This window comes from Ochotona curzoniae, unplaced genomic scaffold (genome assembly GCF_017591425.1).
Source record: "Ochotona curzoniae isolate NIBS_2020 unplaced genomic scaffold, NIBS_Ocur_1.0 contig_2210, whole genome shotgun sequence".
Taxonomy (NCBI): domain Eukaryota; kingdom Metazoa; phylum Chordata; class Mammalia; order Lagomorpha; family Ochotonidae; genus Ochotona; species Ochotona curzoniae.
The window spans coordinates 765,876-792,881 of record NW_024465369.1 but is presented as its reverse complement, the minus strand read 5'-3'; the positions used below and the strand labels follow the sequence as shown (position 1 = coordinate 792,881).

Here is a 27,006-nt window from a genome sequence, read left to right as displayed (position 1 = left end):
AGAGAGACCAAGAGAGGTCTTCTATCTTCTGGCTCACTCAGCAAAAGCTAGGAACCAGGAACTCCTTCAGGTCTCCCATGCAGGTGGCAGGAGCCCCAGAACTTGAGCCACTTTCAGCTGCTCTTCCACGGGTGTTAATGGGCAGAAACTGGATTGGAAATGAGCAGATGGAGTTCTGATATCAGATGCTAGCTTCTCAAGTGTATGCTTAACTTACTGTGCCACAACACTGACCTTAAGACCAGGTTTTGCTGTAATTGTTGATAGATGGCCATCTGGAGGTATAAATGAGAGAGAATTAAGAGGGCAAGAAAGAGTACAAATGAAAGGAGGCAGTCCCTCTAGCTAACCTCCAAGTGAGTTTATTCAAAGTCACAGTCTCAGAGGAAACCTAGCTGTGCATCTCTTGGTGGAAAACTCCAGTCACCAGGAACAAGCTCTGCCTTGTTTGATACTACCTCCTCCACCCCCACTGAAGCCTATGAACTGTCCAAATTTAGATGGAAATTGTCATATAAAAGATGGACGGAACTTACACAGACAAGCTCTGTGTCAGACCCATTTTACGTGAAGCATCTCATTGATCATCAAACAGGGACAGTTACTTATTATTACTTCCATTCCCCAGGAGCAGATCCGTTCAAAGATTCCCCCTGACTTGCCTTGGGCAATGGTACGCAAAAGTAGTGCCAAGATTCAAATAAACATCTATTTGACTTCAAAAACCAGGCTTCTTTCAGTTTAAAAAAGAAAGGGGAATGTCAAAAGCCTGCTCTTGCTTCCCATCAGATTCTCCTACCTTCTGCTCAGGAAGATGGATCCCTCTGACACCTCCTGCAAGCTCCACACAGAGATCTCTTTGCTGTAGGCAAGAAATTTATCAAACTTGCTTTTTAGTTGATATTGTAAAATCATTAGCTTTTAATATTTTCCAGATTTCATGGAATATAATTTTTTTCTCACAATCACACACATTTTTATTCTGTAATAATGGTATACATATAGAGGCATGTGTGTGCATGTGTATGCGTGTGTATGTGTTTATGCTGATACATGATCTCAGGCCTCCCCTGCTCCAGGATTGAGGGAGAATTACTGATGTAGGGGCAGAGAGGCAGACTCCTACAGGAAATAAGAGAGAAAGGCACACGATTGTATGGTGACGACCTTTTCTAGACAAATAGGAAGAGAATCATCGAGCACTCTAACATGATGGCAGCAAAGGGTGCTGAGTGCCTTGCTTCTGAAGCTGATTATCTAGCATAATGGCCCTGAAAGTGAGGCCACAAAGACAGCAGTGGTACCCTCCTTGGGAACTTATCTAGGGATGCAGCTTTATAGGCCTTGCCCTGAGTACACTGAATCCCAACATGGAGAGACAGTGCCCAACAATGTGTACTCTTGACAGCCCATTAGCTGATTCAGACGTAAGTGCAGCTTTGAAAATTGCCAGTCCAAAGTCTTATCAAAGATTTAAATTCTAGAAGCTCACGAAAATTCTATTAGGAATCCAATTAGCATTCATTAGGAAGTATTTTCCATGTTACTCTTCAAAAATTAACTGGCAGACAGGTATTACTTACCATTTCTCATTGCATGGGTCCTGAATTCCTTGATGATACTGTCTTATTTGAGTTTATATTTCTAGTACCTTCTGACAATCCTGGACTTACTAGCAATCCCTATCATTGTTGAGTACAAGAGCAAGAGCATTGTGAAAATGTGTCTGTGCACGTATGGCAATTATATTTATTCCTATGTTGATGGACAGAGAAAAAAAATGGCTTTTTGAAAACTTCTAGGATGGCAAAATTCATCTCCAAGTCCCCCAATAATTCCAGACATTATTTAAGGAGGGAGACCATAGCTGTTAAATAGGGTCATTGAGAAAAACCCAGTAGCCAGCTATCCTCTACACATGTCCACCATGGTGACCAGACATGATTAAATGAAATACAGAAATCCTGTTAAGTTTGAACTGGTGATCACAAAAATTTTTAAGTTGGTATACAGATCCAATCCCGGGTATCTTTGTACACAACCTTCATGTCACCCAAGTAAATCTAGAACACACTTGCTTGGGTGGTAACCTTGATGGAATCCTTAGCCATTCCCGAGACTCTTTCTCCTCATCTTTTTAGACTGCTTTCAAATAAAATAGACTGCATGTTTTGTGGTTGCTTTGTGTATTTCTGAATGTTGCAGGGGAGAGGGGGGCTGAATCAGAATTCCCTTGGCCTGCAGACATGAAGCTATGCAACTGGCATGGTAATACTACATGCCAGCCTAGAGGATCATGTTTCATAGTGGTAATGATACAGAAGCAATTTTTTTTTCTAGTTTGGGTGCCAGATATTTTAGAGAAATACCTCTTTTCTGGTCTTACCCTGGCCTGTCTTCTTTTGCTGAATTGCATGGGTCCTGAGAAGTTTTCAGAAAATTTGCAAAACCAAAGACACTCTGAGAAAAGATGAGCTGTGTAGCAAGAAAAGCCACAGGAAGGTACTCTTTCAGGTTCTTTTAGGTCCTTATCCATTTAAGATTTTTTTTTTAACTGACAGTATAAAAGTGATTCAGTAGAAACCATACAAGCTGGTCTTCTGGTCTCTTTCAATGAGAATGATAGCTGGTGCCATCCTCTGAGGCAGGGCTCAGGCAAGCAGCTGCAGTTCTTAGTCCTCTGATAATCAGGAGAAACTGATACTCTTGGGTGCTGTGTTGCTGGGGTCTGAGGTCCGCGAGGTGAGGGAACTGAACATGTTCAATGTGTGTAAGGGGCTTTTCAAATAGTGTCCATCCTAAGTCAAGGAGCATCTGTACTGTGCTTTGATCTTTTTCTGGAGCATTCTCTCCCTTTCCTGATATAGGATATCTGCTCTGTCACTCATCTGCTTCCTCTATGCCACCTTACCCCTTCTTGCTTTCTACCGTTTTCTTTTGTGCATTATTACTTCTTCCTTTTTGGTCATTGTTGAACCTACTGTTTTAATTTTGTGCAGCAGAGATTGTCTGGTGTCTAACCTCGTTTGTTTCCATGCTAGTTTGATACAGTTTATGGCCAAGATTCTAGTCAGGATACTTCTTAAGACTGATGCCAATCAGATGTTACTTCTTTGGTATTTTGTTCTAACCTAAATTGCCTTTTTTGCATTCCAATGAGTTTTCTTGTTGTTTTGAATACTTATTAAATATGTTGAGTCAGATATTGCCTCTGCATGTTAACTATCTTTCCTACTTCACAATTAGATGGGTTTTTGGCTCTAATGAGACTATACTTTTCAATACGAGAAATTAGTGTGTTTTCTTTATTAAACTGTATGCTTCTTATGATGGCTTCCTGTATTTTATAAATCTTTACAAATGCCCTAACACACCTACTAGAATATAGCAAGAAGTTAGTAACTGAATGCATTCATAAGATAATCTATATTCTAGATTATTTCCCAAATACAGTTGTTCTAGTTATCTATTACTATATAATCAATGACCCCAGAATTTTGAAGTTTAACACATCCACTACTCAACAGGTAGTACAACAAGCTCAGAGCTAATATTAATACTATAGTGAACTTTTATTTCTATATATAACTATAATAAACAAAAAAACCCAAGAAAATGAATTTAAATATCTTTTAAAACAGGTTTTTAAATATTATTCCTATCCCAAAGAACATGTATTATAACTATACAAGAACAGCAATACAGTTGAAATCATCCCAATTGATAATAGTAAAATGGAATGCTAAAATATATAGTCCCTCCACATGGTAGGGTTCAAGTTAGTATATGCAGTAATACCAAGAAAATTGAAATGTCACATTTTGGCAAGCACCACAACATGTAGTAACTTGTTTTTTCTTAAACAGCTGTGAACAGATGTCAAAATCATGGCTGAAAACAAAGGTTTTGCATACTTATATTCTCAAACATTCTGAATATTTATGTAGTCAAAATATCTTCTTGGAAGATGCTCATCAGTTCCTAAGGAAATTAAGCGATGTTATGGTGTGGAGATCTCAGAGATGACACTTTAGAAATGTAATAAACGTAATATAGTAATAATGAGGTGGGTTGGTACCAGGTGCCTCCACATGCACTGAGAAGTTCACAATATAATCACTACGATATTCTTACTACAGATACTTTATTCTATAAAGTGACGCCAGACAGGTTCAAATCGAAGGATGTTTCACAAAATAACTGGCCTGTGTCAAGGTCATGAAAGGCAAACACCAAGGAATTACTTCATGTGGCAGGATGCTAGAGAGAAATGATAGCTGGATGTAGCTCTGGGAATTGGAATTCGTTTGTGAAATAGATGGACACATTGAGAGACATCTGGATGGAATTTCAATAAAATCAGTAGAATACATTAGATCTTGAATCATTGTTAATTTCCTAAATGTGCTCACTATAACCAAAGTTATGTAGAAGTACTAAGAAAAATACACCAGATTTCATTAAAGGACTTTATGCCTGTATTACTCTCAAATATATATTGTGTACCTAAGTGAACAACAACAAATGATAAAGTGAATTTGCCTTTGGAGACTCATAGTAAATGCTATAGGGGATTGTTTATGGTGTTTATACACACAAATGTTTTTAAAAGACTAAGGTATATATACCTCTCCTGTCCCTCGACACCCACCATTGGTTCAAAGATGAGGCAGAACACAAATGTCCAGTGAGAAAGTGAAGCCTGCTCCATGCCAGGGCAGCAGAGCCAAAAAGACAGCCTGGGATGAGAACAGGACCTTCCTGAGAGCCAGGGCCTGGCTCTGGCTAGGGATCATGTGTGTGTCACGGGACAGCAAATACATAAATTGGGTGAAAGTATTGGGACAGAGTCTAAGAGAAAAAGGGCCAAGAGCAGGTGCTGTTATGGTAGTCCCTTACTTGCAGTTTTGTTTCTGAGGTCTCAGTGACCAGTGATTAACCACAGTACAACCATATTAAACGGAAAATCAAGAAATACAAAATGTTTTAAATAGCATTCCTAACAGTATGTTGCAAGTTTTCTATCCTAATAATAGTTGCTAATTTATTAATGTGCCTGCACTGAGTTGGAATTGATAATATATACATGAATTTATCATACGCATCTAAAGGGAAGAATAATGTGTATAATCGTGAGAACTACCCCTGGCCATGGGGATCTCTGGGAGTGTGGAAACATGTACCTTGTGGATAGAGAGGGAGTATGGTAGTTAGTTAGTTATTTATGTAGAGCTACTCTGTCCTTCGTCCATGAGAAAGAATGTACTATGCAAATTTATGGTATCAAAGAATTTTCCACATAATACACCCTTGAAGAATTACAGGAGGATGCCAGTTTAGAATCATCACTTTGTTCAATCACTTGCATGTTCTCCACAGCCTGTCTGCTCACCTCACCAAGACTTCTGAGAAATGTTGCTCCTTTCAAATGTATATTCAGATCACTGTTCTACAGTCAACTAAAACAGTATGGATTTATGCTACGATGTTCTTTGATTTTTATAAGGATGTACAAGGGATTTGGAGAGAACACCAGAGCTGCGTTTTGATCGGTGTAATTTGGAGTCGTGGGGAAAGCACACTGGGCAGGGAATCATCTAAGTCAGGAGCTGTGTCTAGTCAAAGTCTTTGATTGTTCTGGAAGACAGCTGAGCACAAAGATCCACTCTTCCATGCATTTGATTGCTTTAATTGTATCCTCTGGGTGTGTTAACTTAATAACATACTTATTAAAATTAGGAAAGACTTGTGTTGTAATTGCTGTAATGCTTGTAGTCATACCCACATTGTCGCCATGCTTCCCTTCTGCATTAGCCTTTCCCATATCTGTAGTTCAAATATCCACTACTTCTTTAAATTACATTTAATTTAGAAAGTTTTTTTTCCCTCTGCTTTCTTTCCTGTTGTCTCATGTTGGTAGCAAGTTAATCCTAAATCTCTAATAACATCAATAGATTAAAGAAAATTATAACTTCAAGAATATTTTAACTTCACTGGCCTAATTGTTAACATCTCTCGCAGTCCTTTGGGATTTGAAGGATTATGTCAATTCAACTGGTCTCTGCATCTGAACACAGTAACCATAAAAGTGACTGTTGTGTTTTCAGCGGCATCCTAGAGGTATTTAATTTGCTTGGCTGTAATAGATTGTCAGAGCAGTAAACGTGAGGCGAGTAAAGTAAACGGTGTAATGTCGGTAATTATCTGAATGGATCCATTGTAGTGTTACTGCAGTGTTGTATGGGAAGGAGCAAGATACAGATATCCCATATAAATTCCCATTTTCAGCTTTATTTCCTTGCACATTTTTTCCAAGACATTTAAAGAGAAAACAACATAAACTGGCATTGCCATTCTCTTTTTATCTATTCCCATTATCCTTTGTGCTGTGGCTTTACTGAAAGCAGCACACCCTGTAAAAGCTAAATTTGTCTTTTCAAGCTATGTGACTTTATAGAACCAGCAGCCTGGTCCCCTCCACTGAGATTCATGGTATCCACAAGTCTGATTGGCCAGTTCATTCCCTTCCTTTAATAGCTAAAGAACTATAAATCCAGCATGGCTGGATAACTTACTGAAAAGCTTCACCATTTGTCATTGCCCTGGAAACTCCAACAGAAGAAACAAGAACTTGGAACCTGCCATCCCACCTGAGCTGGAGGAGAAATTAAGTGGCAGCACCAGCTTGTAAGTGTGCAGACGGTTCAGTAACATAGGCTGAAAGCAATCCCTCAGGTGAACAGCAAGTCAGGAGACGTTGAATTCACATGCATTGGAAAGAAAAGGAAGCAGTTGAAATATAGTTAATACTTTTTTTAAAATCCATTCAGATGATTAGCTTGAGGGCAGAAGGATTGGGCTGCATAGAAAATGTTCACAATGAGAACTGAAGACAAGATCTAATCTGAGGGCCTGAGGTGTGTGTATGGAGGTGGTAGGGGTGTGGTAATTGTCACTAAATCAGAGATTTGGGCCCAAAGGAATGAGGTGAAGCAGGCAAGGAATAGAATTGATACCTCAAGAAGAAGCAGTGTAGCAGGTTCAGTTACCTCCTACAACACTGGCTTCCCAGATAGGTGCTGCTGTTCACATCTGCTTGGCTATTGCCAATCCTGCTCCCTGGCAGTGCACCTGGGAAAGGGGCAGAAGATGGGGCAAGTGTTTGTCCCTTGTCACCCACTTGGGATTCCAGCCATTTGGTAAGGACGAGTGGATGGAAGAGCTCTCTTTTTCTGTCTTTCCCTCTCTTGATCTTGCTGTTTATCTGCCCTTCAAATACGTAAATAAAGCTTTAAAATACAACTAAAAGCAGCAGGTGTTTCAGTCCTGGGCTTGAAACGGTGAGCAAATGGAGATGATGTGACCTTGATCAAGATGGCAAGAGTGGGCCTGGCAGTGTGGCCTAGTGGCTAAAGTCCTCGTCTTGAACGCCCCAGGATCCCATATGGGCGCCGGTTCTAATCCCAGCAGCTCCACTTTCCATCCAGCTCTCTGCTTGTGGCCTGGGAAAGCAGTTGAGGACAGCCCAATCCTCTGGGACCCTGCACCCATGTAGGAGACCCAGAAGAGGTTCCTGGTTCCCAGCTTCGGATCGATGCAGAACCGGCCGTTGCGCTCACTTTGGGAGTGAATCATCAGACAGAAGATCTTTCTGTCTCTCCTCCTGTATGTATATCTGACTTTGTAATAAAAATAAAATAAATCTTAAAAAAAAAAAAGACGGCATGAGTGCCTTCACCCAGATATTTTCCTAGCAAGTTTACTGAATTTCTTGTCTCATCCTGCTCCAGTCATTTCACCTAAGATTTGCTTGTTGATTAAACTAACAAACTGGCTGAAGTCTAAATGTTGTCATTTATCTGCCAGATAAAACATCTAACCCCCTAGGAAACATAAAACCAGGGGAGTCATGTGTTCTGCATTATAGAAAACATAGATTGTATGAATTTCAAATGAGTACAACTAGAAAAATGCTGTTCAGAGACCCACTCCTGCTGCCAGGGAATGTGCCCAGGAGGAGTGGCAGAGAACAGGACGGAGGAATCACTTGTAAGATAAGAGTGTCTGTGATACACAGTCAGGACAGAGTACAGGAGCAGGAATGGCTGTTCTTCTACTTAGTTTCAGAGAGACACAGTGGGGAAGAGGAGGAAAAGATGGAGAACTTCTGTGATTATGAAGTAGTGAAAGGAAAAGGGGAAAATGTTTGAAATGCTGTAGAAATGGAAGAAAGGCCCAACACAGTAGCCTAGTGGCTAAAGTCGTCGTCTGGCATGTGCTGGGTCCTATATGGACACCAGATTGTGTCCTGACTGCTCCATCCATCTCCCTGCTTGTGGTCTGGGAAAGCAGTAGAGGAAGGCCCAAAGCCTTGGGACCTTGCACCCGCGTGGGAGATCCTGGACAAGACTCCTGGCTGCTTGCTTTGGATTGGTTCAGCTCTGGCCATTGCAGCCACTTGGGGAGTGAACCAGCAGAGGGAGGACCTTTCTCTGTCTGTCTCATTTTTTCTGTATATCTGCCTTTTCAATATAAATAAGTTTAAAAAGAAAGAAATGGAAGAAAACGCACAGGCAGCTGCTAGTCCTATCTTGTTAAAAAGGCTAAAACAAGGGTAGGAAGGAGAAAAAAGCCAACAGAAACCTTGCAGAAAAGTGCAATTAGAAAGTAAGAGGAAAACGTGATATTTGCGTATGTATTATCAAGGAGTCAAAGGACATGATATTAACTGAATACTAATAAGGTGACAAAAGAGATAACTGAACATTCTTACCTCATCTGCAATATTTGCACAGGAATAGGGTAGAAGAGGGAGAGAGATTTCCTTGAGTGTATACCTTGTAGTATAGTTTTTTAACTTTTGGAATCAAAAAATGAAAGCAAGAAGAGTGGAATTAAACGTGAATACTATTTGAAAATGAGCTGAGTTTCAAGTGAATAGTGTAAATACACTTAAAGGGGTTGAAGAATCAGTCTAGTTACACTTGAATAAGGTATGTTTACTGTGTGTATGCATTCTAAATTAGGGAAAAAAGCTATATGTTCTTCAAGCTGATGCTTTTTTTTAGAGTACAGCAATTTTGTATGCTTTGGTAGTATTGAATAAATTAGTAAAGAAAATGATATGGAATGCTGTGTTTGTGTTTTCATTCTATCAAGAGGAAACAACAAATATGAAAACAGAAAGGAAGAATCCCATGGGGCTTCTTGTTTGTGTGTGTGTGTGTGTGTGTGTGTGTGTGTAGGGAATTTTTATGCCTTGGTGGAGAGCTATGTTAACACCCACTTCTTGCTCTCCAAGCACCATTCTCTACATAAAAATTAGTATTTTAGAGACATGGTGGATTTCAAGTATAGGGCAATGCAAGAAGCAAAATTGACCTGTAACAGCACCCTATACCAAAAAAAGAAAAATAATAAATAAATAAATAAAGTGTTTCAACCCTGATGACTATATATCAGAAGCAGGCAGACAGCAGTTTGAAGAGATACATCCACCTAAAACTGAAGTAATTTTTCCATCCAAATTAACCCTCATAACCCATTGCATAATTTGGGAATCTATGCATACTGATAAAATGTAATCCCAGAAATACACAATAGTGTCTCCTTATCTGTGACTTTGCTTTCCACAGTTTCACTTTACCTTCAAGGACACTGGCTAAAAAATATTAAGTGGAAAATTCCAGAATTAACTCATCAATTTTAACCAGTTTGAGGAACATTGATGAAATCTCCATCAGTTTGGTCCATGCTAGTAGCCATATGGGTCATCCTATTGTGCCACATACCCATGCTGTATCCATCTCTTAATAGCTGTCTCAGTTACCAGACTGATTGTTGCAGTGCTTGGACTTGAAAAACCCTTATTTTAAATAATGACTGTCCAGAAGCACAAGAATGATGGTGCTTGCAGTTTTGTTACAGTCTATTGTTACATTTTTTTTTTCTGTTTTACTATCAGTTAATCTCTCATACCTAATTCATACATGAAACTTTTTCACAGATATAAAGACACAGGAGAGAAACATGTAACACAGGTTAATATCCCTCAGTGATGAATGTAGAGTGAAAGAAATATATCATTAGGTGATTTCATCAATGTGACTATCATAGAATGTTCTTACACAAACTAAGGTGACTAAGACATCAGTATGAGATGTATAATCTTACAGAGCCACTGTCATATGTGATACCCACCATTAAAATTGTAACATCATTAAATAACATTTGGTACTATCCTGACATTTAGCTGATCTGTCTGGAGTTTTGGAAAGTGTCCCTCACAGGTAAAGGAGGCTTGCTATAGACAGAGGAATTAAATTAGAATCCACCATTTGAAACTAAAGTCAATGAGTTGACTCAAGCAAGAATCATTGATGGTTGCCACAATGGGTAGGTGAAAGTTTCCTGAATTAAGGCCATTCCATGGAACAGATGCAGAGGTGGTGTACAAAAGACAGCAAGGTCTTCCTCACAGTAAGACACATATGCTTACAGCTACACACATGTGTGTCCACCGAGACCTGCCGTCTGAGAGCAGCGTGCCCCTCCAGCTGTCACCAGCTCTCAGGGAAAACAGTAAGATAGAAACAAGGAAGTGTGTGGGAGATGTTCAGCTCACCATGGCGAATGCTTCTATTTGGTCTGCTCAATGCTGATGAAATCTTGGCTCCTAACATGATTATGTCTGGAGCTTTGACCCCAAGACCTAACCTGGTCTTGCCTCATAAACTTACACCATATTCACACACTCCCTGCTGATCCCATCACGTTTAGAAGCTGTACCCCAGGTACTAATGGTTTTCAGGTTCAGGGTGTAGCAACAGAAAGACAATAATCAGGCAGTGGGAATGTACAGCTGTGCCAATGGAGTGATGGGGAATGGATAACATCCACAGTGCCCAGGGCTGCTGTTGGGCCAACAGTGCTGCCCAAGCCGCATTGAACTCAGTGTCCTGGTCAGTCTTTAAAAAGTTTCATGAGTAGTATATTTTCATCATCATAGAGAATCATACCCAAAGTTACTTATTAAAAGGACAAAAACCCAATAACTTTACATTGTAGAGATTTGTCAGATACCATCTTAATCAAGTCATGACAATCTATAAAATAACTGCTCTTAAGAAAAGAAGGGAGTGGGGCCCGGCGCGGTGGCGCAAGTGGTTAAAGGTCCTCGCCTAGCACGCCCGGGATCCCATATGGGCGCCGGTTCTAATCCCGGCAGCCCCGCTTCCCTTCCAGCTCCCTGCCTGTGGCCTGGGAAAGCAGTCGAGGACGGCCCAAAGCTTTGGGGCCCTGCACCCGCGTGGGAGACCCGGAAGAGGCTCCTGGCTTCGGATCGGCATAGTATCGGCCCGTTGCGCTCACTTGGGGAGTGAATCATCAGACGGAAGATCTTCCTCTCTGTCTCTCCTCTCTGTATATCTGCCTTTCCAATGAAAAAAATAATAAAAATAAAATCTTAAATAAAAAAAAAAAAGAAAAGAAGGGAGGAAATGGAGAAACAGAATGGGAATAAATCAATAAAATGGTTAAAGGGACTGTTGCAGGTTAAATGTCACAGATGACAGTGACATTGAATGCAGTGAATGACCATGGATAAGAGTTGTTCACTGGAAAGTATTTTCTATAAAGTCCACCATTGAAATGGCTGATAAAATCAAAGTAAAGCCTATCAATGAGATTATCATAATGTGTTTATGTTGCACTTAGAGTCCATGATCTTGCTTGCTATGTTTCTAAGAGAGTCTTTGTTAAGAAAGACGACAAAGGAGCTGTGTTGGGCTTAGCCATTAAAGCTGCTGCCTCCAGTGCTGACCTCCTATGTGGGCACTGATTTTAGTCCTGTGTTCCACTTATGATCTAGCTACCACTAACAACCTGAGAAAAGCAGTACAAGATGGCCCAGATACTTGGTCTCCCAACATCCACATACAAGACCTGGAGGAACCTTCTGGCTGTGACCTGACCCAATCTCAGTCTAAACTTTTTTGGCCTCTTATTGGTGGTTAAACCAATCATTGGAAGATTCTCCGCCCCTGCACTGTAACTCTGCAGTTACTATGCTTTGGGGTGATAGAAAAGTCCTACGTCAGCTTGTTCACATCCCAGATGGCCACAGCAATAAAATCTGTGCTGATCTGAAGCCAGGAGCTTCCCCTGGATCTCTTACATGGATACAGAGGCCCAGATACTTGGGACAGCCTCCACTGCCTTCCCAAGCTGGATCAGGAGTGGATCAGCTAAGATTCAACCAGTGCCCATATGGGCACTGGCATCGCAGGCAACAGCTTTACACACCATGCCACAACACTGACCTCTGTAAGTAAATCTTTTTAAAAAGAAACACTAAGCACAATGAAAAATAAGAGATTTAATAAGTGAGTGTGCAACTCACTATCAAGTTGCAAAAAAAAAAATTGAGAGGAAAATAGAATGATACCAACAACATGTAAAAATGTTAGTATTTGTAAATTTCAGGAAAGCACTTGAAGGGCTTTTTAAAGCTGTTCTCACAAATTATCAGGTTCAAATCATTTCCAAATAAGTGAAGAGAAGGAATGGAAGAAAAGTAATGAGCTGTGTGTCACCTAAAAATTGTAAGATTCTTTGTACAGACTGGCCTACAGTATTCTGCTCTGCCCCCAACTTCTAATATCAAGGAGAGTTTTAGAGAAGGATTGAATAGGGTCAAGGTTGCCTGGGAATTACAACCATGGGAAGGGCCCACTTGCAGAGTTCAGGTTTTGAACAAGAAACCTAATTGTTGGATGCAGAGGGAAGTTTTATTGTTGCTTCATGCTTCTTCTGAAACTTAACATGCTTATGTTCTTGACTTTTTACCTCCTTATCATTCTACACCGGTGCATAGTCACCATATTCAGCAGTCACATTCCCAACCTGGTTCTGAGGAGCCAGACAGCAGTGATTTAAAAAAAAAAAAAAAACCCTGCAGATATAGATGCTTAAGTCTAGTTTAGACTTAACACTTTTTATTCTCTTGTTATATTAAAAAGTTGTTGATTAACAGTATCAACAATTGAATTGATTTTCGGTGTTTCACTAACAATGAAAATGACATGTTTGAGTTGCATTTGGAATTAACTTTCCTGACTTTACATGGGATGATTTTCCAAGACCTGAACAGATGTGAGACTGTGTGATTGTAACAGGTGTCCATGAATTGGATTAAGGAATTTTTTGCATTTACATTTTCATAGGATGAAATAAACATGGTATTTTACAGAAACAGAACACTCTCATATAAAGCCATGATTCGTTTTCTTCCTGTGCAGAATACAAATTTTGCATTTCTTTAAATTGTAATGTGTTTCTGTGAGCCATTTGATAAGACAAAAGTCATCCTTGACATATCTGTAATAGTACTTAGAGCAAACTTGTCAAAAGTACTTCTAAAAGATTGCTCTGGATCCTGGGGAGATATATTTAGTAACCATATCAAATACGTTGTCACATAACACAACATTTCATTGATTTATTGGTGTTATTTTTGTATCTCACTGCAGGCAGAGAATTCAGCATTGGCTTTGGAAAATGAAAATCAAAGGGAACAGTATGAGCGATGTCTTGATGAGGTAAGCTGGTTGCCTGCATGGAGAGGCTCATGATAAGAGGCTAGACTAGGAGTCCCTTAATCTGATTTTAGTGCATGTATTTCCTAGCACCCACAGAACACTAACATTTTCTTCTCCAAAGGAAAGCTATAAATGTGTGGCCATTGAGAAGGGAAATCACCAAGTTTGTGTCTGTCTCCAACCTCCCCCACTCTTTTCCATAACCACTTAAATGACATCTGAGAATTCCTTTTGCTTATCATTTTATACTCTAGGAGCACAGCTTGGGTATGCTTGATTAAATGATAAATTCATTCTGTTCCATAAGCCAAATCTCCTTCCATGCACAAGAGACCTTACTAAGGGCACACTGACTCTTCAGGTGGATTCTACTTTCAGACGGACACTTCCTTTATAACGACATGTAGGGACAGCGTTCACATTTGGCAGCCAGAGTGAACAAATCAGGAGGTGAAGGACAAGCCAAGACGAGGAAAAGGAAGTGAGGAAGAAAACTTTCAATGGACGGAAGAAAACAGACATATCTGTGAGCCAATTCAATAAATATCACCCGATGCTAATGAAGACATAAGAGCAAAGACAATGGGTGTTAGAGGGTTTCCTGGAGGCCAGGGAAAAGCTAAATGGTGTGCAGAGCCCTGATCCTGCTCTTTGCTACTTCTGTCATACTGCGGGGGATCATTGTACAAACACTCCATACCCTGTCTTCCCAGGAGGACCTGACCTTCATCTCACTGGCAAGTTCTCCACTGGCACTTGTCAATGATAGGAGTAATTATTTGAGTGGAATAATTTCTGTTGTCGTGTTGCTTAAAACCTAAAGGTTGCACATATGAGTATTCAGTGAGATTCAATTTGAGATTTGTTACAGTATAACTGACATGAGATTTTAGAAAAAGAAGCAACTCCATTTAATACTGTTCTTTTGCTTTACCAGTAGGAATTTCCAGTACGTCTCCAGTCTTTATCTTTCCACTGACAATTACCCAAACTTTTTACAACCAAATCCTCCTGACATTTTTTATGCTTTTCATTGTCCCTCTATATTACCTATTCCCAGGAGCTGATGGCTTGAATACCAAGAACACATGTTTCCGTTTCAGCAATGCCATCAAATGCCCTTTCCCCCCAAAATGTATGTGGTCTCTCTCCTGTGAGTCCTGGTGGTACATGTTATTTTGCTGCGCTAGGGCTTCTTATGTGGAATCCTGAACCAGTAATGGCAGCTTCCTCTAGGACCTTGTTATGGATACAGATTTTTGGATCCTGCCTGTGGCCCACAGAATTAAAAAGAGCCTTGAGAGTGGGGCCTAGAAATCTGCATGTGGCCGAACTATACAATTTATACAGATATACACTGCACCATGAACAACTCTCCTCATGACAGAGATCACATTGTGTTAGATACTGACACAAGACAACTTTGAAAACCGCACAGAGGGGCTGGCATTGTAGAGCAGCAAGTCACTGCCACCTGCAATGTTTTGCATCTCATGTGTGCCAGTTCAAGTCCCAGCTGGTACGCTTTTGACAAGCCTCTCAACTAATGCACATGGGAAAACAGTAGAAAACAGACCTAGCACTTGGGTTATCGCCCCTTATGTTGATGACCTGGATAGAGTTCCAGGCTTCTGGCCTCAGTCTGGTTGGCTATTCAGCTATTTTGTGAATGAACTAGCAGATGGAAGATCTCGCTCTCTGTCCTTCCCTCTTTGCCTCTCTTTCTCTTTCTCTTTCTCCCCCAACTTCTTCTCTCTACTTTCCAAATAGGTAAATCTTCTCAGAAAATCTCATTGGAAAAGAATTAAAAGATTATTTCAATGCAAAAAAAAAAATTGGCAATCCATGCGTACTGTATTTGTAGTAGATATTTACAAGGAACTTTCAAAAAATGTTTTCATAGTTTTTGCAAAATAAGCTTGTCTTTTAATTCCACTTTCCATGAATTTTCTGAAGTAGTCTTTTACATGGTTTGAAGAACACTGAAAATCCCCAGGAAAATATTAATATTTTATATTTCAATTGTTCTGTATCCCCAACCATATATGTGAGTACCTCAAGCAAAATGGTGTTTACAGTTCTAGGCCCTGTCAGCTTTTACAGAGACCAGAATAATCTTCAGAATGCCCAACGTTAAAGGAATCACCAAAGTAGTTCACATACAAGGCAGTAAAATGACTTATGGTCTAGTAGCCCTCATTCCTGTTCCATGGATATTTAAAGTTACAAGTAATGCCCCTGGTTCATATGTATTGATCAGTAGAGTTTCACTTCAACCTCATACTCAGAAATTTCCAAGGAGACTTTATCTACATGCAGAAATCAAATCGATGTCACTTACATCACAGACATTCTGTGTCACAGTTCTCTTAGAGATATGCTTCCCCCCTCAGTTACAGAGTGCATATCTAATTATTTTTTCATGTTAATGTGCTGTTGATACAAAGAGAGCAGGTTTGATATGTTTCATAATACAATTCTGAGAATATGATGATACCCATATCCCCTCCCCACTCTTTCATTTTTAGTTCTTGCAATAACACTATCTTTCATTTACATTTCAGTCAAGAGCTTAATGATCCACAAAATAAAGAATTTAACATATAAAAAGTAAGAAGACCCTATGGAACATATGCAAGGTCCATCAAATGGTAATCATATGAAAAGAAGTCCATTGGTTTTTCCTCTGACTGTATTCTGTAGATGTCATGAGAAAAAGCCATGAAACATTTAAATTGTTTTACATGAGTCTTTTTGTGTCATGTTTCCACTAAAGACAGAATTTTTCAAGAGAAGTCCCCGCTGTTCTTAATTTCAAGAATGAGCTGTCGTCAGATAGATGATTTGTAAAACAGAACCACCCCTGAGCAATACAAGTGTTTTGTATTCATGAACACTGGCCCCTGATTTCACATGCCAGTTGATTTGTAACTAATTGCATGAAGTTAGACAGTAAGTTTCCATTCGCTGTAAGAGAATGCTCTCGAAGGGGTAGTTGGATTTGATAATACTGCCAAATGGAAATTTTCAAGGCTTTTTATACTAATTAGACAAACTAACAAGGTAATGTCTCATGTAAGTTATTTCCTATTGGTGAGTTTCATAAAACACATGTGGGTGGATTAAAAAAAATTTTTTGCATAGATTCTTATTTTCTGCAAAATGAAGAATATATGGAAGATTTGGAAAAAGGACTTGAGAGCCTGAAACAGCCTCTATGTGCTCCGTAAAAGAGCAACTTTATTCAGGAGATGGAGCCACAGAGTGCATTTTCACACACACACAGTACATGTCTGCACGTACTTCAGCACCATCTCTGGTGCTATTTCTCTGTTCCTTACCTTCAGTATGAGGGCAAAACCAAGGATTTTATCTTTGCTCTTTGGAGGTTGGAAAGTTTTCATGCCAGAATGTAGTTTTTAATTCTGGCTGTTTGATAGGCAGTTTCCTGGCAAGAAGTGAATTGCTGTTTATTCGCAGTATTGCCTTGGCCATGTTTTCTTTCATACCAACTATTCCCATGTTGGGAAATACAATGACACATATAAAATGAAGAACATCTTTCTGAGACAACTCATTGTGTTTAGCCGGGATCACTTGTGTCCTACAAAACTCTTTCGAGGTATCAACTGCACACAAGTTCCATGAGCTCATCATTTGCCAGCCTAAATGACAGAAGAGGGATAGGTGATCTCAGGATAAGAGAGGGTAGAAACAGAGCAAGGGATCTGCCCTGAGAATCTCAGGGAAAGGCAGTGCGGTCAGCAGCAGAGGGTGAAGCAGTGGATGGGTGGTCAGTGAATGGGGTTAGAATGGCAAACGGGCCCCTTTATTAGAAGGAACTGGAACAGGTCCGGTTCAGGGTGAAAAAGAGATGTGATCATCATTACCTGTATTTTGGACTTCTCTGGGGAGGTTTGAGATTACTGCCAGCTGGCCCAAACACAGAGATTCTGTTCTCATTTGGAAATGGGCTGGGGCCTGGGCTTTGGCATCTTTCAGAGCATCCCTGGGCATGGCAGTTTGGAGAGATTGGGAGCTCCTCAGACAAGTTACAAGTGCTGTGTAACAGAGGATGGAGAAGCAGCAGGGGGATGAAAGCTCCTTTCAAATCCTTTAATATGGTGGCAGAAAAGTAAGGATCCATGTGGGAGTTATGGATTATATCTGATTACTCAACAATGTCTGAGTTAATACAACGCTATGAATAGAAAAAACATACCCTGGCTGATATTTTACAAAGTGTACTTCTGGGGCCCTTCTACATCAGAAACATGTCCAGCAACTGAGAAAATTGAATAGGCCTCACTCAGATCTTCCCAGTTACTCAGTATTCAGGACAATTAAACTGAAAATCTTGACAATTTTCCTGTGTATGGAGGTAGAGAAGCTGGCTTTGCTTTCAGACTATCAGAGCTGGCAGCCTTAGAGTCAGTGAGGTGCCATAGTCAAGGTCTTCTGTGATTCTACACTTCTCAGTACAGGGGCAGGGAAAACCCAGCTCTTGAACTGTAGTACAGGAAACTGACGGGAAAAAATGTCCATCAGGATTTTAGGCCAAGGCTTAACACAACAGTTGGCTGTTGAGAACTTAATCATCTGTCTTGCTGCAGGTCAAGACTAGAGGAGGGCATCGTTACCAGAATGTGTTCATGCATATCCTACTGAAACCCTATGCGATTTTAAAACCAAGGCCTGCATAGATGGAGATGAAAAATGATTTTTGCTTATGGCTTTTGTAGGCTCCAAAAGTCCATTTCATGAATAAGTTGTGAAATTAACAGATGATCTTTCAGGTCGGCCTGAAGCTTTAAACTGAGTCATAAAATCAAGGGAATGGTCTACTCTTCTTGTTTGCCCTAGTCTCTGAGAGCCCAGAGTTAGCACCTGCATTCCATCCCCCATTATTCCTTCAGTGTCCAGCATGATTCTTCTCCATACGAACACACTTACTGCATATTTGTTCAATGAATGAGTGATTAATAGCAGGCAATTAATTTTCACATTAGTTATCTTGGAATTCCCACATACGTATTATACTAATTTCTTTAGTTGTCTCCTCCGAGATGAACACTTCTTTATTACGCACCAACTAGAAAGATAGCCCAGAGAATCAATCAGCTGAAAAGTGATGGTTGATTCATTTAAAAGATTTTTACTTGCATTAGGAGAGATCACTTGAGCTTAGAGTAGGAAGTCCAATCTAGCATTCAAACAGTGCCCCAAACCAACTCCTTCTTGTGAAATAAGGGCAAGGTATTTTCCTCTCAGCTTTCTCATCTTCTCATTTGTGTCTTACAGGATCAGTTTACAAAGCAATTGAATGATATCCATGCTCAGTAATTTATATTTACTCTGAGATATTGGATACATACATGCAAATATCTCTTATTGTTTTTATAAGTAAAATCCCCTATTCTAAAACCATTCTCTCTTAGTGGCACAACTGACAGCTTCCAGCAGCCTGGCTGATATTTACTGTTTATTGGGTGACTTGTACATCTGGTCCTGTCCTAGGTGGTTTCTTTGATTATGTCTATCAACTCGTGCTTTGTTCAGCCCTGGAGACAGTTTCCTTCCCTATCTCCCAAATGAGGAAAGTTAAGTGTGCTTCCATATCCTGGTACCCATCAGTGCATCAAGACCACACAGCCAATTTGGGGCTGTTTCTGTCTTGTGTCTCTATCCCAGTGTTCTCCCTGCTTTCCTATAACTGCCTCAATATAATAAAGCATGCTTAGTAACATGCAAAAGCTTCCCAAAGCACAGCATCAAAAACATGTGCTTTTTCAGTCAATAACCTGATGTGGCTGGTGCTTTGGATGATGAAATAGGTGAGAATATGAAAGCCAGACCATGAGAAAACTGTCCACACAGAAAATTCTCTGAGTTTCTCTCTTTCCCTGGCTGTCCCTTGCAACCATGGCTATCTTCTTAGCTTGACAAGCACAGTTCCTCTCAATCACCCTCCAGCCTGTCCTTTCTTTCAGTCCTAAGGATTCTGTAGGCCCAACTTCTCCAGCTCTGCCTGTCTCCCTTGCCAAATTCTCATATAAGGTGGTCAGTCCTGTGTCAGAGGAACTGGATTATCTGAAAGAATTCCTCCTGACAACGCAATGAGATGTAGTAGGCTCTGCTCCATGTCCTAGAGAGAGGTCCTCCAGGTCCTAGGGAGGGAACCCAAGGGGGGATGAAAAACAAACCAGGGGCTTAAGGACTTTTAGCTTGTGACATGTACTCGGAGTCCCTCTCATCCAGTCCAGCTGCTGCTTTCCCCCTGGTTGTAAAGGAAAGGTAGCAGGTAACACAGGAAAGTAAAGGTTATTTGTTAACCTTGGCTGGACCTGCCTGAGTGCTTAAGGCATAATGCTAGTTTGAGGACAGGGGCCATTCCAAGCATTATCCAGTGAGCCTTTTACAGGATTCAGGCACAAGCTCCAGATAGTTGTACTGGTGTATCTGAGAAACCTAGCTATTAAAAGGATGCAGGAAAAAAAAAAAAACAACTAGAAACTGTATCCACAGTACAAGAGCAAGCATCCATATAACATACCTGCTCTTCTAAAGAACCCTGGAAATCCTTCTGGGTAACACAACCCAATGCCAGTAGATAAAGAAATAGCACATCTGTGAGCCTTTGTGCTATTCTCTGGTAGCAAACACTTGTCCGAAGTACATGCCAGAAGAAACTTTATCAGATAGAGTCTGTAAGCCTGTAGAGCCAACTGCTTACATTGCAAAGATATAACATATTTCCTCCTGTGGGCTGTTACATTAGGATATTACTCTTTGTCTCCTATTAAATCATGGATAGAGGTATTTTTATGTGACTGCTGTTACACAGAATGGTTTAAGTGACAACCAGTTCCAAAGAAAAGAAAATATTGATGCTGGGCAGTTTTATGAGAATGTAAGGCAAACTAGAGATCTGAAAAGCGATTTTTTGATGGTTTGACTTAACATTGGTGCATTGTTCCTGATTCAATCTGCATGAACAGTTTAGTTCTCCTATTTTGCTCTATTTTGTGACAATAAAATAGGTGATATATGTCTTCAGTTTAAATTCCCAGTAACTTAGAAATTGGAATGAATGTTTCAGCACTTAAAGATCTCCACTTAGATTTGAGTGAATTTGTGAGGGCTAAAAAAATATTTATCACTGCTGTGAAAATGTGTACATGAACAAGGAAAAATAAAACACCAGTTAATGAAAGTTTGTCTTATTTTGGGCTGTGATACTTCTTTGGTGAGAGAAGCAAGGAAGAGAATTTCTCATCTACTGGGTTACTCCCGGGGTCTGGAGCCAAGCCGAAACTAGGAGCCAGGAACTCAATCCTGGTCTCCCAAGTGAATGACAGACTCAAGGACTTGAGCCTCTCAGGATTTGTAATAGCAAAGAACTGGAACTGGAGACAGAGCCAGGACTCAGACTGAGATGGGGTTCAGGTCTCCCAAGTGGTACCTTCACTGCTCTGCCAAATTCCTGTCCTTGTTTGATAGTTCTTTAACTCCATCTTCACTGAAAATACCTATAAATACTCTTGTTTTTTATAACCATGGTTAGCTTCAATAAGAAATGTCTTGTGTAATCATTGTAAATTTGGGAAAAAAAAATCCTCTTGTGCACAGAGTTTAACAAATAAGTTATAGACAATCTTGCTCTGATCATTTACTGCTTATGATGTGACTTCCTCCTAACCAAAAGTTGTCGACAGCCTGTGCTTTAATTTTCTGTGAGCCTTACTAGTAGCCAACTGTCGTTAAGGATGTGCCGTTTTGTCAATACTGAGTCAAGAAACAATTAAGCTCCACAGTAATGCTGTTACCATAATCTGTTCCACTGTCCTGGACAGGAATATAAGCTGAAATAGCTGAGCACACCCCAAAACTGATTTGCTATTGAGAGAAAAAAAAAATGAAAGTGCATTCTGTGGTCTTTAATTGAATGTGAAGATTTACCATGGTGATGACCTCTTTATTGCTATGTGCTATAATTGTGTTTCTTGCCAATCTGTTACCAATTACCAGACATAACCAAGTCCTAATTATCTAACTATACATGTAGATACTCAGAAAACTTGTTGAATGAATGAAGGAGAAAATGGTGCATGGAATTTTCTTTTGTGTTGCATATGTAAATATTCTGACTTCATCTCTATTGATACTATTTTCAGATACCATACTACTTGTTTAAAATGTATACATTGACTGAAAACACCAACCAGTGAACCTATTTATCTTAATATTATTGGCAGTATGCACTTGGATACATAAATTCAAGGTTAATCCAAGGTTAAATTCAGGGTAGTCAAGCTTAAGAGGTGCTTCTTTATCAGTTGATTTCAAATTCTCCAAGATATGATGGATATCATCGTCCATATAGAAATAATGGATGCTTATTGGGAGATGAATGCCAGATCCTTCAAATATTAAGAACACAGCTTTAGTTTTATTATAATCCTTAGCTGTAATGATGTCACGTGGCCAATCATAAGCCAATGCTGGAAAAGAAATAGAATTGCCCAGAATAAACTAAATTAATTAAATTTACATCGTTGGGTTAAGGAATCATCTGGTATGCTTCACTGTCCCAGACGGCCAGATACCTAAAGAACATTAGGGTCATGTTATCAATTAGCAAGATTGTGCTTGGTGGTATATTGGGGGAAAAATAACGGGGAATATTTTGTTTCTCTCTCACTTGTAAGTTCAGAGGTAGCACAATGTAATGACATCATGTGGGGGCAGTCTTGTTCTGGTTTTCCTGCTCAACCGTACTGAATATGTGACTTCTACTGACAATGTGGCTGCTGAAACTCCAGTCATCACTTTCTTGTCTTAGAAAATATAAGCCCATGAAAATAGTCTCCACATGTTTAACTGACCTAAACTTTGTCACGCAGGTACCTTTAGCTGTAAGAGAGGTTGGGGATTGTAGCTGCATGTATTAAGGTCCCCCCCCCTTACGTATGCAATGGGAATTATTGCTGGGAAACAAGAAACTGGATGTTGCAGCCAACACCTACCAGATTGTTTCAAGCCAGCAACACTTAGAGGATGGCATAAATGAAAGCATCTAGGACAGCAGAGCACATGGGAAGAAATGACTGTTCTTGTTTTTGACCATTCACACTTCTCCTTTGCAAATAACTTTAGGCTGAGAAATAGCAGTGCAACAGAAAGATGCCAAGGACATTATGCATACATGAAGTCTAGAAACTGTGTCCACATAATTAGGATTGTGTTTTGCACTGTATCATTTTTTTAGCCTTCTTGGAGTACTTTACATATGAAAGGACATTATTTTTCCAAATATGGAAATGTGAAAGTCAAAGTATAAATGATCTTTCTAGCCTAGCCATCTTAATTACCAACAGGGTCACCTTTGGAATAAGCAAAGTATTACCTAGAAGGATAGGCTTATTATGAAAAGAATCTGGTCTTGTGGAGGAAAGAGGGAAATGAGGTGCTAATTAGCTACCATGAGCAGTGGAAACCTCATTGGCAAATGAGAGTTCATGTGTTCCAAGTCCCTACACTTGTTAGTGACAATCTTTTTTCTTTCTTTTTTAAAGGTAGCCAACCACGTTGTGCAAGCTCTGCTCACTCAAAAGGTAAGCAACCTTCTGGTTTTATTCTCAAAATGCTTATGTAACTATAATGGAACTCACATTGTCAAACTAGGAAATTGTGATTGATGAGGGCAATACACTAATATTTATTCACTTAAAGTGTGTTTAAAATGCATATGAAGTCATGTCTGGTGATTAGTAAAACTGAGAATTCAAACTCTTGGGAAAGCAATAGACCGCTTTTAAAGGTAAAAGGTTCCTGTGTTCCCCAAGGAGTTCCAACACATCATTTCTGTTGTTGTTTTTCGTTTTTTTGTTTTAGTTGACACAAACTTTAAAAAAGAAAGATGGAAAAGATGGTAAATTTTTCATTTCTTAATGAAGGAAATGATTTTGGGGGGAACAGTGCTCAGAGAAGTGTCAAACTCAATGAAAAATCTTTGAAGTGAAGGAAATTACTTAGTATCTTTGAGCCTTTTTTTTCTCGTCTGTAAAGTGGGGTTAATGCCCCGTGCCACCCAGGACATCCCCATGACCCTGTGGAAAGTCAGCACACAGATCGGTCCCTGGAAGAGCAGTGAACAGTGCATACATTTCTTTCCTCGTTCTCTATGCTGCCTTCAGGAGCATCACATTCCTGTAACTGGGTCAGAACTGAAAAATGGGATTGGCTCTGGCCAGCCTTGTGCTTGTTTGCTGAATTTCATGGAATTTAGCCTAGTTCCCTCAAATTTCTTGATTTTGATATCTCTCTCTGTGAAATGGAAACTTCTCACAAAGGCAATCTTCAGTCTTTGATTATGGCAGCATGTTCAGTAGGATATGACTAATGTGGGTGTTATTTACTGTGATGTTTTAAAATTCCAAGTTATTGTGTAAAGTATTGATTATTTTCATGGAGATAACTGTTGTTTTATAAAATCCATGCTCTACAGGCATTATGATAATCATTTTATTAGACTATCTCCCCTGTCATGCTGCTTTATGCAAATAATTGAACCCTACCCTTCAAGTCCTTCCCTGATAAGAACAGATATTCAGGTATGCTTATAGATGGTTAGAATCAAGATGGGTTGTGTGTCTTGCAAGCCCAAAGTTGTAATGTCTTCAGTGAGCTAAAGTGTCATTTCTCTCTCATATGTAAACCCACATACAGTAAAGAGCTGGTGAAGTAGCTATACTCCACAGTGTCCATGGGCTGCCTTGATCCGTTGTATCTTTTTTTAAAAATTTATTTCATTTATTTGAAAGGCAGAGTTATGGGTGGAAGTGGCCTGGTTTATTTTCTTATTCTTTGGAATACAACCTACAGTTTCAAGGTCACTGTGTGATCTAGAATGGATGTTGTGGCTCTGCTCATCACACTGATGTTCCAGCCAGACAGATAAAAAAATTAAAGAATGTGAAGAGAGCAAGGCAGTTATCCTTTAAAGATTTCTGGGAAGTTTCTTACAAAGATACATCAAACAATTCTTGAAAAAAAAGTAATAGAATTAAGGGATAAGGTTTTATACTAACCTCCCTCCAAAACAAACCAACCAACAAGCAAAGTAAAACTGCCTTTGCCAACAAGCAAAGTAAAACTGTTGTGATATAGCAGGTTAGCACTTTAAGCCAATATCAGGATGTTCATACCCCACATCAGAATGTCTGCTTCGTATCATAGCTGTTCTGTTTCTAATCTGGTGGGAGGTGTCGTGGAAGAGGTCCCAGCTGGAGCTTCTGCCACCCAGGTGGGAGACCTAGATGGGCGCCCCTGGCTTTGGCCTAGTCAGCTCTGGTTTTTGTAGGCATTTGGGGAGTAATATAGCAGATGGAAGATCTCTGTGTTTCTCCTTCTTTCTGTGTCATTATACCTTTCAGCTATAATAAAGAAATACTTAAACAGCGAAAACCTGCACATGGTTTTTCTATTGTTCATGCCTTGTGTGCACTCTCTGAAAACCCCTCTTGTAACCTCACTTACCTGTGTCTGAGCAGACCCTGGCCACACAGTCACACCTCATGAGGCTGATAGGGAAATCTGACCATCATATAGTTGTTGAAGGAAGGGGGTGGGGGCAGTGGAAGGGCAGGACAGAAAGATACGGCTAGCCACAGGTAGCTCATAACCTCTATCTCAGTTCCCTGGGAATGCCTTGTCTGGTTCCAAGGCTGGAATCCCTGCCTAGCTTTGCTTCTGTTGGAAGCCCTCTGCCCATTTCATTGCATGCCTGGGGAAGGAAGGTTGCAACTTGGCATACACCTTCTGAAAACATCTCCTACAGTCTTTTTCAATGGTGCCTCAGGAAAGAGACAAGGGAGCTGTCCAGCAAGATGGGAATGCTTCAGGTCAGCCACAGAAAACAGCTCCACACATCCTAGTAATAACTGATAAACAGATAAATCTGCCCCAGTTCAGCTAAGTGGTGAGGCACAGCAAGACGTGCCGCTGTGAGGGACCACACCTCAGGGATAATATGCAGCACAATAAGTAGGGGTGCTTTCAGGTGTAAGTAGGGGTGCTTTCGGAGATTCTGAGAGAATCTGGCTCTGCTAGAACCTGCACCTCCTGGTTTTCACCAGGAGTGTAAAATGGTTACAGAAGGATGGACAATAATTAAGAGCATGCCATAGGAGATGAAATGTACACCAGAAGCCTGTGAAAAAACTGATGTTGTTGATATGGAGGGAAAAGTGTAAATTGGAAGGATTTATCCAAGAGTCTCTCAGTGTCGCTTTTCCAAACATACCCATGCACATTCCTAAAGCTGAAATGAAAAGGAAACCGGACAGTTCAAGAACTTACCATTGGTTAGGACACAGATCTGCCTTGCTTCAGCTCCCCGGGGACACTAAGAAGACAGTTTCATGGCGCTGTGTGACTAGGCCCAGACAATCATCCCAAAGGAACAAGCTCATATCAGTTTTGATACCAAAATATCTTATTTCTATAAATGGGTCAATTTCTGTTAACTACTGATATCCTGGCATAGTTGAGAAATTCTATTGATCTTACAAACCTTCAGACTCTTGCAAGGATGGACTGCAGTGCTCTCCATCAGTTGTACTTAAGTGACAACACTGAGCCCAGCTGAATGCCATTTAGGACTATAAATCATAAGGCTGAGTTTACAAGTACATGTACAATCACTAATCCTGGCCAAACTCATATTTTTCCTCAAATATATTTTATTTTTATTAAGACAATTACAATAGCTGAAAATGAAGCTCCTAGGTTCCTTAGTGTATCTATATTTTTTTTAGGTTTATTTTTATTGCAAAGTCAGATATACAGAGAAAGGGGAAGAGACAAAGAGGAAGACCTTCCTTCTGATGATTCATTCCCCCAAATGACCGCAGTGGCCAGAGCTGCGCCGACCTGAAGCCAGGAACCAGGAGCTCGTTCGGGTCTTGCACATGGGTGCAAGGTCACAAGGCTTTGGGCTGTCCCATGTGGGATCCCAGCACATTCAAAGCAAGGACTTTAGCCACTAGGCCACTGTGCTGGGCCTGTATTTATTTTACTTTTTGTTATTTTTTAAAAACTTATTTGCTATTTTACTATTTATGGAGAGAAGGAAAGAGAAAGACCTTCCTTCTGCTACTTAACTCCCTAGGTGGCCACAATGGCCACAGCTGAACCCATTTAATGCCAGGTGTCTCTTCCACATCTCCCATGTGGGTACAGGGTCCCAAGACTTGGGACATTCTCAAAAGCTTTCCTAGGCCACAAACTGGGAACTGGATGGGAAGTAGAGCAGCCGGGACATGAGCTGGCACCCATATGGGATCCTTGCAGATGCAAGGCGAGAACTTAACCACTAGGCTATTGCACCAGGACCCCTTAGTGCATT

At 40.2% G+C, this 27,006-nt stretch overlaps 1 protein-coding gene across 2 annotated transcripts in view; it reads left to right on the top strand.

The window, feature by feature from the left end:
* Window positions 1-27,006, top strand: part of NCKAP5 (NCK associated protein 5) — a 743,731-nt gene that overhangs the window by 591,498 nt on the left and 125,227 nt on the right. For both annotated transcript variants that reach the window (XM_040971482.1, XM_040971481.1), the window contains exons 7-8: window positions 13,530-13,598; window positions 23,174-23,212. In XM_040971482.1, coding sequence (XP_040827416.1) covers window positions 13,530-13,598; window positions 23,174-23,212 — 108 coding nt within the window. The remainder of the gene's footprint in view (window positions 1-13,529; window positions 13,599-23,173; window positions 23,213-27,006) is intronic.